At 39.4% G+C, this 19355-nt stretch overlaps 1 protein-coding gene across 2 annotated transcripts in view; it reads left to right on the top strand.

Annotated features, from left to right (window-relative positions):
* LOC105703398 (repressed by EFG1 protein 1) overlaps positions 1-19345 on the top strand; it is a 42863-nt gene extending 23518 nt beyond the window's left edge. Inside the window, exons 3-6 of one of the 2 annotated variants that reach the window (XR_001104356.2) lie at positions 7479-7628; positions 7933-8152; positions 10828-11137; positions 11898-19345. Coding sequence is in view for 1 of the 2 variants with exons in the window: in XM_012431767.2 (XP_012287190.2) it covers positions 7479-7628; positions 7933-8152; positions 10828-11087 (630 nt within the window). In the remaining variant the exon portion in view is untranslated. Of the gene's footprint in view, positions 1-7478; positions 7629-7932; positions 8153-10827 lie in introns of both variants that reach the window. The other variant, XM_012431767.2, reaches the window with a different exon arrangement.
* Positions 19346-19355: the final 10 nt, after the last annotated feature.

Genomic DNA, 19355 nt, shown 5'->3' with positions numbered 1-19355 from the left:
GAGTTGATTTTTAAGCCCCTTGTTTGTACGTAAAATAATCATTACGTTAAAGTGCACTATTCTTCTCAACTAGGAATATACACATCGAAAACATCGTACGTAAAATCAACGTTTCGTTGTAAATATATATTTAACGTAGAGAAGAAACCTAAACATTTAACTTTTAACATCTACCACTCTATTTCCACTATTTTTACGGGTATGAAACCTGAATTCCACTACTTTGAGTTTATTGTAGGCTTTAACACATTCGAGACGGGATGTACCACCGGTGGTACACATCGAATGGCAAAACCAATGGTTCAATATTTCCCCGGCGTGAACGTGTTAAATTGGTTTTGAGATAATCTAAAGATAACTTTTCTATCATTCAGGTCTTAGACCTTAAAGGTTGCAGATATTTTCATTATTTCTATTTTTACGCCTAAAGTAGGATTTAATTCGTATTAAGTAGAACGTGCAAGATTGAAAATAAGACCTAAAATGTGAAATAGGACCAAAGAAGGGGTTACTTAGAGTATGGAGGCTCAAAATAGAGCTAAAATCTCGATTCGAGCAATTATGGACCCGTTGCATTGGATATTCATTTCCAGTGTGAATCGCGATATGAGCTTATAAAAGAATCTGTCAGCCAATGCGGGAAACAATGTTTATAAGAAAACTAGGTCGGAAACTCGCCGCATTCAGCTGCAGAGAGCGTCGGATTGTGCTGTGCATGCAGTTTGCGTTTTCTGCAGTATCGTACGTTATCATTGCGCGATTCATGTCCATTCTAGCGGGTAAACCGGGGCTTGAAGGGTGAAATCTCCACACGAGAATCCGCCGATCTTCTTGCCAACGGGAGGAAAAATTATTCCACCTCATTTCCGAGATAAAGTTCAAGGACACCGCCCACGCGAGGTGTCCTTCTCGAGTTTTGAGGGCCACTCCTGTCTTGCAAAATTTCCTGGATGCCGAATAATTACCGAACTCGGTCAGGAACTTCGCAAGTTCCCCTTCGGCTGTAAACCTCCTCTTTTTCTGGAGCGAACCTTCCGGTAGGAAATTAAAATTAATTAACGGGGAAATTTAATATGGCACCTGTCGTCACCTTATTGTCTCCTTTCCGTGCTCGGCCGTTGTTTTCGCGCATTAAGAAGAGCAAATGTTTGCACTGTACCCTCTTTGCTCTTACTGGGTGTTTCTACTTGGCAGCTCGTTGATCCTCCGATTTACTCGCAGTAACTCCTTGAGAACACAACAGCTGCTTACGACTTGGGTTTTATCACGGGATCATGTACGGCAAGCTGCGGGGGGTCGATAAGAGACGAAACCCGTGATCGAGAAATATTTAAAAAATGATTCACTCGCTCATAGAATCCTCGAACAAAAGTTCAGTTTGGAATTTTTCTGTCGTTTATGCAGAGAAATATATTTCCTTAATGGACGAAACTATTATCAGCGCAGCCATAGAATGTACTTTTTATACGAACCATATATTAACGCGACGAAATTCATTGGCTAATAAATTCTTTGGTCGATGACGTCAAATGCTTGATTATGTTAGATATATAAGAAATTCAGCACATTTAACCGAAATATTTAGTATGTCGACCGAAATATTTTCTACTATTAACAACTAAAGGCAGTCGGTCGAACAATTTTGTTCGATGAAGAAATATTTTCTTTCTTACATATCGGCAGAAAAATATTTACGTAAAGACAGAAAATATGATATAACGCGTTACTTCGATTTTTGCTCGAAAACGTTGAAAAATAGATTTTTTTTTTAACCCGTCCACAGGTTCCATTAAATTCGGTGAAATGCAACGTAATCTGTTACGTGGGAATTCATCAATCCGGTACGCGCAATGCAGGCGAAACAGCTCGCTAATTTCGGTACACATGCCACAGTGAAATTCGAATTTCAGAGCCTAATGTATGTACAAGCTAGTCGGTACAGAGTTCGCGGAAATCGTTTTTCTCGTATTCTCCCGCGCCGTTCTCGGAACAAGTTTCGCACTGTAATTAAATTTATCCTCCGCTGTGAGATTTTTATTCTTGGCCGCTGCGACCTTTAGCGTGGACCTCGCATAAATGTAAATTAAACGACGCAGGGACGCGAGAATTTTGATAGGAAAGATCAGGAAGCATTTCCGGGGTTGCTCGATGAAGTAGCGAGAATTTTTTTTCCCGTGATATTTATAGACGGACTCGCTTCGAAGATTGTCCTCATCAAAATCCCCAGGGATCTCGAACGTTGTGGAATATAAATGTCACGGTATTATTTCCCGGCTAAAAGAAGGCCAAATTCAGCCTCGATTAAATGAATCGAGGGGAAATATCGAAAGAGCGGTTCAAATCGTGAGAGATTTCACGCCTCGTCGATATATCGCGCGGGGAGAATCTTCGAGAGTAATTTTATCCCCGCTCTCGCCAGAGAAAACAAGAAAATGAACTGCGACGCAATCCTCCCCTCCCGAGTCTTTTTTTAAAAGTCAAAGAAAATTTGCATATAAATGTCAAGGCGTTATATTCGGGTCAAAGAGATAGAATTCAGCGCCCGGGAAAATGTAGGAAACGTCGGAACGCGGCGAATGGGTAGGGTCATGAGATTGAACAAAGACTATTAATTCTAATGTTTAAATTGCATTTTATAATGTTTTCCCTTGATTTTGGGAAAGCTGAAAATAATTCGGCGCAAAAGGGTATCACGCAGTCGACAGTTTCAATTAATTTTGATATTTATCCAGTGACCCCAAAAACTACATTTTACATTTTTTCCGTGATTTTCGTGAAGCTCAAAATTATTCGAGTTGGAAAGGTATCACGCATATGCATTTCAATGAATTTTCCTAATGATTCACTGTCTCCAAAATCTGAACCACATTTAATAATATTTTCTCCTGGTTTGGGAAAGGCTATTATTTTATATTCGATACAGGCAAATATAGGCATTTCAATTAATTTCACGAGGATGAATCGTTTTTGAAAATATCCCTGGTCGAACGGGGTAATTAATCTCGCTATTTGAAAGTCCGTCGGGAATAAAGCATTCTTGGTGGCAGAGCAGGTATTGCTGTTTACAGGATTTATCGTCACGGTTAAACAAATGCAAAAATGTTATATTCGGCACAGGAGAGTCCATCGCAAACAGGCCATTTCATTTAATTTCGCGAGGGTGAATTGTTTTTGAAAATATTCCTAGTCGAACGGGATAGTTAATCTCGCTATTTGAAAGTCCGTCGGGAATAAAGCATTCTTGTTGGCAGAGCAGGTATTGCTGTTTACAGGAGTACACGCGGGGTTGGCAAAGTGAATTATGGATAATTTACGAACTCTGCATCGGCGCGGAGAATTTATGCCACATTCAGGCTTGAGAATCTCCACTGCATGAGTAATTCCGTCTCACTACGCTCCCAGAAATATACATATTAATCCCCTCTCCTCTCGATCAAGGTTCCATTACATTAAATATTATTAATCAACAACGAGGGATCTACGGCCTTAACCCGATTTTCCCCTTCGCTCTTGAGCGTTATTTACCGAGGGTTCATTAAACGTAGTACTAATTCGAGTTTCAGGTGGTATTGTAATAATTCGGAGACACGCAATAGTCGACCCCATTGACCCAGAAATCGTGAAAGTTGACGCCCAGGAAATGGTTGTCTAGAGATAAGCAAACACGAAACCGGTGTCGGAGTTAACCGCAATAATAGCCTCCGATGGTTATTTTCCTTCAACATAATGAATTCCTCTTGGAGTGCCTTGTTAGGAAAGAAATACCGTGCTTTTGTAACCTCTTTATTGAACGCTATATTTAGACAACGTATTCATTTTATACCACATTTTCAAACAGATTTATATCGTCTCCTACACTACATAAATGCATGAACTTTCTTACAGAATTTCACAGAATAATACGGCGATGTTGTGAGATTACAGATTTATTTATAAAAATATAACAAATTGCGGACTAACTGATTTTTACACATGATCTTTATCACCCTGAAAATGATGTATGAACAAATCTTATTTCCTTTGCATCATGCACGCTGTCGTTGCCTTTCAATGGCGGCCAAAATGGCGTCACTTTGGCTTGCACTACCGCGGTCTGCCGTTGAATCCTCCAGCATATACATACATCGACTGTAACCGAACGGGGGTCGCAATAACGCGCTTTATTGCTGCTCGATCAGCGAAACGGCCGACACGGTGCCAACAATTCCCGGAGGAATGCGCGTTATCAAAGGGGTGAAGTTACGTGCTGAAGATAATCTTGCCGCGGTCGGTCAACCGAAGTGTATATCAGAAGAAGAGGTCTCCTTCGTGCGACACTCGATATGTTTTGTATTTCTGTATCCTATGACGTTAATTATAATTAATATGTATAAAAAGATATTCCTTTCTGATTTGAGTGTTGAATTATTCAGAATATTATATACACCTTGTTGTGATTCCCGCACTGAGAAGGAAAGATCAGCTGATTCAAAGAAATACAAATTGTTGATATGTCATACCATTGCCTGGATCATACATAGTTGTAAGAAACAATTATTTTGTCAAGAAGAAAAATCGATGTTGACTTAAAATAATTTTGTTTACTCAATCTGATATTTATTTGGACGTATTTGATCGCAGGATTTTCTTGTAGCAATGCATATTTGTTTGGGTCAATTTATGTTTTTTTTTTATCAAGGGGGGGCCTGTTTATGTAGATTATTTCCAGAGATTACTCAGTAATTGGAGTACATGCATAAATCTGGAATACTTTGTGCACATTGTCCGATTTATCACCCTATCCATTACGTATGTGTTTGTGCATCTGATGTATTTACCGTCAGTTGCACAAATGTCGTCTCCAGTGGCATTTCTGCATTTAACTTTTGTCTCAGTTCTGTTGCTTGATTAAATTAGCACTCTCCGCTGCAAATTGGAACGTTAAGCAGGAGTTTCGCGAACAAAGCCCGGGTGAAAAGTCCGTAATGAGTTTCTTAGGAATGGGGTGCATTATATCGTGGATCTCATACGCATGCTCTCCTACCCCTTACGGTCATTCGTATGGGGAATGCAAGTAATGTCAAAGGTGGAAGTGCATCGTACCTTCCCCGGGCTGCAGTGATCCGGGTCACTCGTTCACGAACTTAGTCCGCGAAGATGTCCTACAAGTCAACTATCCAAAATAAAATTCAGCTCACAGAAATGGCTACTTCTCCCCTCCCAAACTAACAAATACAATGGTAATTAAAATTTATTTAAAAAATCACCGGCTACAAAAAAATTACTACGAATTGTTCTAATTTGAGAATCCACTGAATTTAGAGGGTGCAGTATACCGACCTTCCCCATAAAAGCACAAAAACTTGAAAGCGTCCTTCTACTGAATGTTGAAAATTCCCAGTCGTGTCCAATGCACCAGTGGCAGATGGAATTTGCATTATTTCTTTCTTCCTTTCCGGTTGCTTCTCCATTGCAGTTTCTTTCGTGCATATATAAAGTGGACAGGTGGGAGAGGACACCAACGTTGGCCAGTCCGCGTAATGTTGCGCTCGCCTTTAAGTGGCATTTCTATTTCAAAGGCAGCTGTTTATATACCGACCAGTTTACTACTGTTTACATTTTCCTCAGGATCTGAACCAGTATGTGCATCTCAGCCCTCGGTAAACAGGATGCGATATGTGCATACGGCCTCTGCAGAGCCACACGTTAAAGAAAACATGACGGCCATGAATACCGAAACGGAGTCCACTATTATTCCTTTTCAGACGTGGATGCTTCTCCCTCAGTGCGGACTTCTCTTGCCTGCGAAACAAGATGCATTCCTTGCTCGAATGCCTAACCTTGTGGAATATAGATTGAATAGCATCAAACTCCTTTTGCACCTCCGCCTCGCCAATCGATCGATGCAGGTGCTCGCAGTGTACATCCGGGCGTCTGTAGTAACCTTGTGCACCAAGACGAGACACTCCGAATACAGAACTGCATATTTTATAAACTGTACATATGTGTCGTTGACTCTAAATGTAACCTGGGATTTTTTTTCCGTTGCGAAACTAACTCGACGTTAACGTAATTTAAATGGAAACAACACAAGATATGGGATAAATTCACATTTGTTGGATTTTTTACTTACAAGGAAGATATCCTAGGTCGATCTCTCCGATTTGATTTCTTTTATAATATGTTATAAAAGATTAAAAACTAAGCGATACGTAATTTTTTTTATTTGCCATTAAACACTTTAAGGGGGTGAAACCAGCATTCAAAGTAAGGCCTGTGAGGCTCACCCTATAATTTTTTTTTTAATTGAGAATTATATTTTTTATTTCTCGTTATGAGAAAGCTTTTCCAGTAAGATTGATTAAAAAATATTATGTTCTTGTGGGTGAAACTGGCAAATTGCCCCTTGACATGCCTTACTTTGGATGGTTTCACCCCTTTAAAGTGTTTAATGGCAGATAAAAAAAAAATACGTGTCGCTTAGGTTTTAGTTTACTATAACATATTATAAAAGAAATCAAATCGGAGAGATCGACCTGGGATATCTTCCTTGTTACCTCTTATTTTCAGGATTTTACGCTTTACTTGATATGAGATCAGTTTTACATTTGCATCGCAATAGCGTTTGCTTGATGGAAAGTGGGAATGAGAAATAAACCTTGACAGTAGGGAATGTTGGACCAATAAATACGTCCATGTCTAATATTTAAGTAAATATAACCGAAAAGCTAGTATTTCACGGCGTCATGTATTTCAGCTCGTATATTTTACCCCGACAGAAATTCAATTCGACTTCCGTGAGATGTGCTTCGCTGAAGAGGAAGAAGAAGCGAAGAAGCTCATCTCGCGGAAGTCAAATTGAATTTGCGTCAAGATGAAATAGATGATGTCTTGGAATACGAGCTGGGAAGCAAGAGACAATATGTGGAAGGGAAGAACGTTCTTCATCGGGGTATACCTGTAATATTACGCCACTCTTCAGCATAATTAACATCAAAGTTCTCTTTGTTAAAGTAATATGAATGTGGCGCCTTAGAGGGTTATAAGCTATACAATTTTCGTCAAACTGGATGCACCGAATAATTTGAAACCTTAACACGTGATTATGAAGATCCTAATAAAGGTCTTGAAACTCACGAAATCTAATCCTTCGAAAAACAAATATTTTCACTTCTTCTTCGGGATAAGTAACGAAATTTTTGTCCAAAAATAAAATCTCGCAAGTTTCAAAACCTTCCTGAGTCCCGTGTTAAGGTTTGAAATTATTCGGTGCACCCAGTTTGAAGATAAGTTTTATAAATATTTGGACTTTTGATATCTATATGGTACTTTCGTAACACCTTAAGTATCCAAAATGGCATCATCGCTGAATAGGGTGGAGTTCTCCATCTCTCGGGAGTATTTTTTTTTTATCGGAGTCGATTAAGTCTCCCGACGCTTTTCACCTTCCTTACTTCCCACTCTTTGTTTTAACAGTTTCCTTTCGAATTTTGTTCCAGATTCTCAGCAACAAACCGATGAGCATAGCGCACGATAGCAGCGACCTGGAAACGGACTGGAGGGACAGCGAGTTCATCACGGAGTGCCTTTGCTGGCACAATGTCTATCGACAGCGACACAATGCCCCACCTTTGACAATGTCCCCGCAGGTAAGTGTCGGCCGAAGGCAGAGCAGAAATTGCGAGATCATCCGGTGAATTAAGCAGCCCTTCGATCGGCGGTTAGTGCATAGGTGGTCGCTGCTGGCCCGGATATGAAGAAATTAGCATATGTAGATATAGGCTCCTTCACGTACGCGTGGTCACGGCACAAGGGCTCCTAGGGCTGAGACTGGAAATTCAAATGAGCCTGCATTTGGCGAACAAAGTCTTCTCCTGGGCGAAACTGTCTGATACCGGTGCACTTGGTGCATAATAACGAGGAGCGAACTCATGTCTACGTTTGTGCTTGCAGTTGTGTGAATATGCGCAAACCTGGGCGAATCATCTGGCGCATACCAATACGTTTTACTACCGGAACGATCGAGAGGTGGGCCAGAATTTATACTGTCGACCTGGCGGGGCTGTTCCTGGCGATGTCCCTGGACAGGATGTCGCTGCATATTGGTACTCCGCGGTCAGGCAGTACGACTTCTTCAAGGAGCCGGATGTCCTGCACGCGAACGTTAATGCAGGTCAGTTCGTGACCCTCTCTCGAATTTCACGCAGGTCCATATCTTACTTAAAAATAAATGTACTTCAAAAGTATATGTTAAAATATCTGCAAATATATACATTGCAAAATATATTTCCGGAGATACACTCTCAGGTATATTTCATGGCCAAAGATTATTCATTCCCGTATATGTTTTTTATGTAAAAGATGTATTTTGACATATATTTATTCCCACGTGGGTATGATTTCCGTGTTGGTTCAATAGTGTACGCACGATTTGAATCGTGAATAGTTTTCTAAGGTGCAAACTGGAATTCGTTATTTACCCATGCAGTATTCTCGTGCAGTTGACAAAGGCCAGCGTTTTGCATGGCGATGACTTTGGCCTTGACCGCCGTCTGGTGGAGTCGTTTGGCCGCAACAAAGTCAATTCTGGAGGTTCATTTCGCTCGACAGGAGAGGCGGAATTATCGGCCCAGCTAACGGCTTGGAGTAACGAAATATCGATTAGTCGGCTCGTGGATTTTCCTGTCAAGGTTAACGCAAAGGCCGGTCCTTGAACCGTGGTTGAGCGAGGTCAGGTCGGTGTTGCCTTCAGGAAGTTGGTCGTGACCCTGGCCCTGTCGAAACCAGAGAGGTCTCTTGACTCGTCGGGCATTAATTTCCGGCTCTATCGGACGACTCGTTTCGCCCTGGCCTCGTGAATTCGTCAATAAACGATCGACAGTTTTCCCTTTCGCATTCGGCCGCTTGACGGCTGGCTTTTAAACGCTTTTAGACGAAAAGCAGAAATATTCCTTGCGGAGGTAACTACGTTCGTTTCACTTTGCGATATTTCAACCGTGCACGGATGAAAAGGACATTTGCATTTTTAACAAAGGTCAGCATTGCTGATGAAGCATTGCTCCTACTGCAGGAATAATCGCACCAACAATAAAAATGTTTACAATTATAGAGAGGAATTTTTTTAGAAAAAATGCTTGCTAAATTCGCGGATGAATTTGCTGCAACGGCCAAAAAAATATTGTCACTGTTCAGACGAATAAGTGACATTGAATTTGTTGTTTTATTCGTTATTATTTTGATTTCACTTTGAATATCAATAATTGAGAAAATGACGCGGTAATGTTAATTGAAACATTAGGTAAATTGTCTCGACACTAATGCACGAATATTAATGTAAATAGTAATTATTTATAAAAAAGAAAAACATTCGTTTTCCGAATTGGGCCCTATTCATAGCATGCAAACTTACACGTATTACCGTGTTGCAAGACATTTCACGTCAATTAGAATCGAATGTAGTCGTAAAATTTCCACGTCACTCGTCACGGTTTTGATAAAGTCGATCACGAATCGGTGGCTTCCAGTGTCGGTAATTGAGTTGTTAAAAACTACAAGTACATCAAGGGAACTTATGATCGAGCATGTTTGAAATTTTCACGCTTGACAAGTTCTAACACCTTGTGTGCACATATCTGAAAAACGCACATGCTTAAACAATTCACGCATTTCTGACTAACTCAGCTAATTACGCCGCTAAAGTGGTGTAATTAACAGTGATAATTACACCACTTTCCGTCAGACATTGAAAATCTGGTGTGCAGAGTATTTTCGTAAATTGCACGCGCGACATTAATAGGATGCAATTTCCAACGCATGTGGGGATGGCTTTTGAGTTATTTCTTTTTACCATTTCCCCGGGAAAAGCAGCGATCAGGAAAACATTTCCGACGCTTCTCAAAGTAATACTTTCGTTTTCAATCCAGCACTGGGATTCCAAATTAATGGACTCGTTCATAAAGTGTCAGTTATCGATAATCTATGCAGTACGGGTGCAACAGGTAGGTTCGAATGGAAATTCCTGAAAACAGTGATTCCTTAAACGATCTCAGACAACCTGGTGCAAAACAGTCTGATCTCCCTTTAATGGATGCATATGCAATTACGTACTTTTTCTCCGAGTGTGTACCTTTAGCTTCATACTATCATTCCAGGTATTCTGAAATCTTTATATCGCGTGTTCTACTGTCCAAGTTTGCCCAACTTAAGTGCGTTCGTCAACACTCGGATAGGTGGACCACTCGAGAGGAAGCAACGTTGGAGATTCAATATTTAACACTGCACCTGCTCCATGAAGCTCCTTCCTAGGAACAAAAGAGTTCATTACACTCATTGCGTTATAAATCGCCGTGAAAATTACTTTAATTTAAATTTTCACCACCTTCAGATGATATGGAAGGGTCATTCTATATAAATAAAACGTCAAAGATTATAAAACTTTTCTCCAAGCTGGCTGTACCGATTCATTTGAAACTTCAGCACGTGATAATGGAAAGCCTAAGGAAGAACATGGTGCTCGTGAAATTTCATTAAAAAAAAAATTAAAAAAAAATGCATTCTTCGTTCTAGTCTGGGATAAATAAACGCAATTTCTTTTAATAAAATTTCATGAGCACCACGTTTCTTCTTAGGGCCTCGATAATTATATGCTTAAGTTTGCAGCGATTTGGTGCATCCAGTTTGGGGAACGGTTTTATAAATATTTTGACGCTTTAGATACATAGAATGATCCTTTCATATCTCCTTAAAAACGCTTAGTTTGAAGCGCGGCGCGCCAGACGCGCCAAGTGGCGCGCCGCGCCGAACGGTTGGCGCTTATGTTCTCCTGATCCGAGTGTCCCGTGTGCGCAGGTCACTTCACGCAGCTCATATGGGCGAGCAGCCGGTACTTCGGAGTCGGGAAGGCGCGCAGCCGGAGTGGCAAGATCATCGTGGTGGCCAATTACGAGCCGGTCGGCAACGTCTCGGGCCAATTCCAATGCAACGTTCTGCCGCCCTTGCCGGACTGCGCGAACCTCCCGCTCCCATCGCCCCCGAGGATTCGGCAGAACGACGCGCCCGAGCACTTAGACGCTTCCACCGACAGCAACAGTTCCATAAGCACGCAATAATACAGACGGGTCACCTGCCTGTGCTGCGTCTGCACGAGGTGGGCGCAGAGGTGAGCCCCGAGTCTTCGCATTTTCACCCAGCGCGCGCCCCCTCGGGAGAAAAACAAAATGGCGGCGGCTGCCGATCAACCTTCACGCCTTCCTCCATTTTCACATGGTTTACTCCCTGGAATCCTGTGAAATAAAATGTAAAGATGGGAGTGCCACCGGGAATTTGTTTATATAATTGATAATAATTAGGTAATTATGGCAATGAAGGGTGAATGGTAAAAGTATAATAGAAGAAAGAAGAGGAGGCATGAAGGTTAGGTATATATATATCTTTGTACCTTCGTTGTCTTTAATAAGCCACTCAGTTGACTCGAGGCCTTTTTAGTAAGAAGTGTTACGCTGTTCAATGCGAAGTTGTGGATTTTGTCGGCTTCGTTGATATTACAATTATCGCCAATTTGGGTATTACTGATTTTCACTGAAAAAGGTCGAATGACTGGGGTTTTAAATGAAGATGTATTTATATTGGTTAAATGAAAGAAATATCAGTAGTGACCAATTGAAGGGAAGCGACAAAAATTCAAGGGATAATTTTAGAGAAATGTTTAAAAACTGGTCATTTGGTCTTATTGTTAAAATCCGTAATTTCGTATCGAACGACCTAATACTTGATTTTACTGACACGAGGAGTGCACTAAAAGCTATGCATTTTGAACTGGCCGGAATATGACGGCCATGTGTCATAGTAAAATATCGGTTTTGCAGAGTACTGAATTTTGCGTTCAATGCGATCTCGGGGTCTTCTAATTGTGTTTAAAGGCGACGGGCTCATTGCGCGAGGCAGCTGTTAAAATGGCACCGATATTCCAAAATCACGAGGAGAGGTGTGTGGGTTTCACGTCGGTGATAATCGAGTCGAGGCTGACCTTTGATTCATATGTTGCGCCCCTTTAGAGCGCATGTCGTGCATTGAACGTGGTACATACCTACGGCGTGAGTATTTGTAGACTGCTTTTTGATTTATTTTTTTGTAATTCGAGAAGCCTTACACCTTGGGCGGGCCATTAGTTAGGAAGAGTCTTTGACATCGACGCGAAGATACGTAATTTTCTACGACGAGAAAAAGAAAAGAAAAATTCGCCAGAGTCGAGAATAATATTGCATTGGGTGGGTCAAGGTTCACCAAATGTCTCCAGTCCTGCGTTCTATTTCAGCGATTTTCAAGTGAAATTTCTTTTAGTACGATAAATACGTGTAATCTTGCATGTCATGAAACTGAAATGTTTTTTTTAAAGTTAATTATTATTTACAATTATGTTTCAATTCTGTCACTTTTGGTCCTGACAAAATTTCCGAAATTTTTATATTTCAAGTTCACTGCACTTTACATCCTTTGTGTTTTAATATCGGGACAATTTGCGTTAATGTTTTCATTAGCATCGGTGCTCCATTTTCTCTTGGTTAATATTTAAATTTTAGTAAAAATAACAGGGATAAGAAATGAAAACAATCATGGCTAAAACAAGTAGTATGGAAGGGTATATCGTGAATTATTAAGACTAATTATTGGTATCCAGTCATTTTTTAAAAATTTATTTTCACGTAGTGATTTTTTTTTCCGTGCAATATCGATATATTTTTTTCATTCGACAAAAGCATGGTTGTTCACATGGTTCGCATGGTTGGTGACAATTTTCTACCCAATGAAATATGGTTCGCGACGACAGTAAACCTAGGGAATGGGAAAAACATGTCCTTAAAGCTCTTCCGAAAACAAACGAAAATTAAAAGAAACCCGAACTGGCGAAACTACAATCAGAAACGTCATCAAGGTATGAAAAGCTGCTCAGAAGTTTTATGTACCTAACTATAAAGTAGGAAATAACGACGTCGCGACATCGAAATCGCACAAAATGCGAGCGACGAGACGCGTTGCCTATGAAAACAGATACTAATTTGATATATAAGCGTAGTATCGAGGTAGAAAGAGCAAACGGTGAAAACGAACCGAAGAGGGGGTTTGCAATCTCGGCGATATTCAGCATTGAAAATTTCAATGCAAGGTCGACTCACGAGGGTCGAGCTTATCGTTCCAGACCTTTGCCCAGGCTTCGTGCGAACCAAAAATAGGAGGATTAATTTGCATTCAATGAATACCATTAAACCGTAAATATAACTCAACAGCTGGTTACGCGATTAGATATTTTAGTTTACGAATTAATTGATGAAATCTTCGCAATTAAGAGTACCCGAGTCGAAATTTCAGCCGCACTAAATAATTCGTTCAACCTTGCACGTTTGCACAAATCTTGTTTATTTACCTCAGACTAGAACCAAGGACACATTTTTTTTTTTTAATGAAATATCGTGAGCATCACGTTCTTTCTTAGGATCTCCACGCGCTGAAATGTCAAATTCGATGCATCTAATTTGGAGAAAAGTTTCATAAATATTTTGACGTTTTGATATATAGAATGACCCTTTCATAACACTTAAATATTTTTCATTTTCTGAGTGATTAACCCCTCGACTAGTTTAACCTAGTAGTTTAACAAATTGCTTACTCAGCTGTGAAACCACTCACTGAATGCAAATGCGTCCATCGTCAACGTGGTCGTTGGGTCTGGACTAGGAATAGTTTAGTTAAGCTAAGAAGCCGTGCCTATAATTGTAAGTTTTTATGACCGTTTGCTAAATGTTGTTTGGAAGCGTGCAAAGGGATTTTTATGAATGTTCGGTGCTTAGTTGGAGAGCGAAATACCCTAATGTGCACCTGGCCTCGGTGTTGCACATGCACGGCGTCAAATGCAATGTCGAGCACGTAATGCGGTTTCCGGGAGCGTAAATAATGGACGCGCGAGTGCAGGGCCGCTAAAAGGTTCATTATGAGAATCAGACTGGCCGCGATAAGCGCCGGGCTCGTTTTCAAATGCGAAATAACACGTCAATCATCGCAGCTATACGTGTGCCAGGCTGCGGAAAATCTGGCATACGTGTGCTGAGAATTCCTTTGTCGATTTGCCGACAAAAGGTCTTCTCCAGGCTTCAATTCTTTCCCACCGAACGGGTGCAACTGTTCGGATAGGGAAAATCGAATTACATGGTAAACTATACCGAACGTTGCAAATTCAACTATGTCGCTACTGAGAGTCGAATGGTTTAAGTGATCAATTTTGATCGTACTGTCATTAAGTTTTCTTTAAAGGAGAATGGAAAAATCAGGAGAGATTATTTAGGAACTGACATGTTTTGACGAAGAAAAGGAAATTCAGAGACTAGTAAATAGAACGATATTAGAAATCACTTTTTCATTGCTTTTTGCGGATCAATTGTTGATATCTTTTGGATAATCATTTTCGTTATAGCTTTTAAAATTATGTGAACTTTTTATTTTCGACTTGCCGTTCTGCTGGAATCAGGTACCATGCGGAAAAGAAATCAGAAGTCGCTAGTCTCTACAAGACCGCCATTTTGAAATGTTTCAATTTTTTTTTGTCTAGAACTCAATGTAAAGCATCGAGTAAAATAGTAATAGTCTCCATACCTTTTCATTTTCTTTTAAGCTCACTCTAATTAAAACACATTTCACAATTTACTAATCCTTTTAAAAGAGCATGGGTTAAAAGTACTTAAATGAAAGAGGTACTTTCGGCTGCAATCACATTTGGATTAGAGTTACCTCGTTAAGTACATTTGTATTTGTTCGCCTTAGGGACGGCACGTTTAGTTGAGTTTGCAACGGACAATGTCAAATAATTCACTCGAAACCGGATGCAAATGCTGCATTATTGCATCGTCGCTAATATTGCGGATGTTTCGATGTGTCCTATGCAATGTTAGTACGCCGCAATTGTTATTGCTGTTAGGTATGGCACAGACGATGTAGCGCCTAGCGAAAGTGTGATATTACCGTGAGTACTTGAAGCGAACGAAAGCTTGTCCTTTTTCGTTTTTACCCCGTCTATTTGGGAAGCTAAGGATTAGCATTCGACTGATTTTTAACGTTTCGATACCCCTTGTACGCAAATTTGTATACACGACTCGAATCTAAGATTTTAAGCGAGCAGATGTCCTGAAATTTGTTTAAACTGCGGCGAATAGTTGCTTGAGCGCTGCATAGACTTAAATCTTAAGATAACATAAAAACTCCAGGAGACGTCAGTTAGGATAAAATTTTAACTGTTTCGAATTCTCGCTATCCAGTGTTTAGAATGCCTAGACGAAAGCGAACGAGAATGGGTCTGTTGCTGCACGTTTGCAAAACTTTATATGCATCCTTAATATCTGTACAGCGAGCGTAGGTATAAACGGATTAAATAATGCTAACTTATGCGCGAATACTAGATGACTAGTTATATATATACATTAGGTGTACAGTATTTATTTTTTAAGAAGAAAATGCCAAGTGAACAAAGTCACCTAGGATGAGATTAAACAATTAATTTAAATAATTGATGGCTCGCTCCTACATGTGGCCGTGATAAGACCTACTTAAAAAATTGCAGCATTTCAAGTGCATGCTGCGTTTCACTTATATAACTTAGCTGTTAAAAGTGGATAATTTTGTAAACTACGTTAACGGTGCAGTATCCGATCTCATAGGAAATCTTCTTCGGCAATGTTTCACGGTTTCGACGTCTCTGTATCACTCTAAATTAAATAGTATTGCTTCGATCTATCGACTCCCTGAGAATTTAGGCTCGATGTTAAACTCTTACTCTATCGTACATATACTGTAGTTGATCCCATTTTGTGGAAAAGGACTTTCAGCTCTTGTGAATTAATGATTAGTATTCAGCGAAGCGTTAGTTTCCTTCGACGGTCTCTGTCATTACGCGCCTCATACTGATAAAAATGCCCAAGTAAATTTACATACTCAATAATTGGTTATTTCGATGCAACAATAAATTGCAGTAAAATTACGTTGCCTCTGTGATAACACGCTCGGCATGTATGCTAAATTAAAGAAAATTATAATGAAACGTTATGTTTAATTCAAGTAAAAATGCACTGATACGATAAAAATACAATGGTACGTGTATTTATACATTTTATAATTTGTAATTTTTCCATTTTGCGCTTTTCTATGCGAAACTTCAGTTACGGTGTGTAAAAATGTATGTAAATTTCCATCGATTTTTATCAGTGCACACGGCTAGATGTCAAACCTAACGTGAGTCAAGTAATCCATCAAATCCTAGATGAAAAAGACGAACTCATTAGTTATCTAACGTAACGCGTAACTTGAAACACATAGGTGCAATTAATTAATTAGTTAATTGATGGTGTGGAACGTTATCAAGCGATCTTTACGTGTTTCGCGGCGCTGCCGTTCCAAGCCTTCCAGAGACATGAGAGTCGCACCTTTTTACCGAGCTTCTCGCTTTTTCCTCTGTACACTGTTAAAAATGTTTCGATTTTTCGAACATTTTCGAATATAAATGTATACTAAAACCAGAAACCTCGAAAAGAAAATCGGACAAATGTATACACTGCATTTCCTGGAACACAATTTCTACGTAAGAACTCGTACAGAATTCAAAATTTGTTACAAAACAGAAAGATGGGGAAAAAATTCAGCATAAGTATTAATAAATATACCATAGCGCGTTTCTATGAAAATACACAAAATTGTGTACGTATAGGTGATCGAAAATCAGTATACAAAAATATCCGAGTTTTCGTATACATGTCGTATGACAGTTGCAGCTGTGACCGAAAATTAGTATATAAAAGATTTCGAAATTTTGTATACGTATCTAAAATTCGTATACTTGTAAAATTTCTAACATAATCGTTTACGAAATTTTGAAATATTGCGTCTTGGAATAACTTCGACTATCTGTATACTATATTTCGAATACATGTTTTTAACAGTGTACTTTTTCTATCGGACTGCAACGTTATCACTAATGTAGATTATAAGCTCAGAGTTGCACGCGAATCGCGCCGAAATGAAAATGCAACCAACGTACTCACTGGCTTTGCGTGGAGTTATTAAAGAGCTATTTCGGGGAGAAACGACAGCACGTAATGGAGCTTTTTATGTGTCGTCTTGGCCGAAGGTCCTGAAAAACTAAACGCTATGTTGGAAAGAACTTTGTCAACGATTATTGAAGAGATACGTGCAATAAGGATACGTGCGTAGCATTTAGCGTGAAGTATTACCTGTGTAGAGAGTTATTATAGTTAGTGGATAATAATTATTACGATTATTGCTATCACGTTCGAAATAGAAGACAATGTTCGGTTAATCAAAGCATATCACTGCAATGTTAAAAATCGTGCGCATGGTAGACGAAATGACTTTTCATTAATCTCGTTCCGTTGTTGTGTTAAAATTAACAATTTTTTTTCACGTTAGATGTTGATAGCGTTTAAGCGATATTGCCATTGATGCTGATTTCACATCTACTTGCTCCTTCCTATAAACTCACTCTGAGGCGATTAAATAGCTCATACTCTAAAATTATATCTTTCGAATACTGTGCAGTGACACTAATTATTCCTAGTTAAGAGTATCGATGATAAATCAGTGAACTAGGAGTCGCTCTGATTACCGTATTATCTAACAGAAAGAAATCCGCGGTGCTTTAATTAGATTCCCGATCATTTAATGTAAGGAATTAGGTAGAACAACGGTGAACGTTTAAAATTGCGACTAAAAGTGACGGAAGCGAAAATACATTTTTAGACAAAGGGAAGGGCTGTGCGAAAATGTACTTACAAGTACTTGTTAGTGGAACGCCCGAAGCACATTTCACCTGATTATTTAATTTAGTGTTACAAAAATCTTATTATGTATATCTTGGGTTCAGGCTAGATGATTTCTAGTGGATGTTTCAAAACGCTATTGTGCTTGTGTATTCTACTGGTCTGTGTGAATCTATTTCTTCTCTAACAACCGCAGAGGCATCTCTGTGACATTTTGCTTCAATCTGAAACAAGTTTAAAAACGTTTCTACAATCGTTACATGTAGATTAAGGAGATAATAGTATTCCGATGCTAGCGTAATCACCGTTTTGGAAATGTCAAAATCGACAGTTCTCGTTGGTCGTCGTTGGTTGTTACCTTTTTTAAATTGCTCGTTGAATATTTACTATAAGAAGAAGAATTATAAAGTATTTGCCGCGCAGAATATTTTTGTACATTCAGTGGACGTAACTCGTTGACTATATTGTACTTTGATAAACTTCCCGTGTTTTGAAAAAGCTTCCGTTTAAGTTTGTGGACGACAAAAACGTTTAGTGGAACGCCTTGAGAGTAATGCATCTTGTCGCATCTTGAAATTAATATGCTCTTTACGGCTATCATCAGATATGTATAGAGGGATCTAGAAATATCGATGAACTGTGCGAGCGTATAATTTATAACGAATCTAATATAATTCAATCGTATTGTTATGCATTGCAACAACGGCGTAACGAATCCCGTGATGGTCTCAAACGGACTGTGATTGTTAAATTCCATTAATGCATTTGTGTGTCAGGGTAAAGCTATTATCGTTCAAAAGCGAGGTAATGTGTTGCGAATCATTGTAGTCAACGATTTATACTTGTGTCTTTTGTCATATGGGCTTGATACGTAGCAGTAAGTGCGTACAAAAAAATGTGTACATTGAAATTACATTTAAATAACCGAGTAGGTCTATACGTTTGTATAATTTACAGCTAGATTTTGCTGTCGGATATGCGAACTCGGGACACTAAAATAATGTTACACGTATCTGTGCATACGAAAAGAAGTTCGATGTTGACCCCACTCGGAACTATTTGGTGTAACTATAACCTGAAATTGTTTGCGCTATACGAGTATCTGTGAACGCTAAATTTGCAGGAGGAAACCAATCCATTTATCGTAGATCGCTAGATACTCGATGTTGCTAATCGTTGAAAGTTTATTTCAATAATGGAGTCGTTTCGTTTTTAAATTGCTTATTTATTGCACGATGATTGTTATGCTTCGTGGGTTTTGACGCTTGTGACGCTTAGATGCCGGTGGACGGTATTTTCAATTAATTCCTATTAGTTATATAATATTTATTAATTTATTGTTACTTGTAATGCGCTTTTACGAGGCACTATTTTGGATTGCTTATACAGCGTTTCGGATGTACAACGAAAACCGGAGAGGCTCAAGGAATATAACATTGCGATCAAACGGCAAGTTTTGTCGTGTGTCCTCGGAGTTGAATGTAAACAAAAGTGTAAATTCATACGTATAGTTCTCTTATTATGATTTCTCATGGAGTCAGTCGCTTGTAACATTTGTGGTGA

This window comes from Orussus abietinus, unplaced genomic scaffold (assembly GCF_000612105.2).
Source record: "Orussus abietinus isolate OABI.00-Male unplaced genomic scaffold, Oabi_2.0 scaffold439, whole genome shotgun sequence".
Lineage (NCBI taxonomy): Eukaryota > Metazoa > Arthropoda > Insecta > Hymenoptera > Orussidae > Orussus > Orussus abietinus.
Note: the sequence above shows the minus strand (reverse complement) of the source record. Positions and strands in the feature narration are given on the sequence as shown.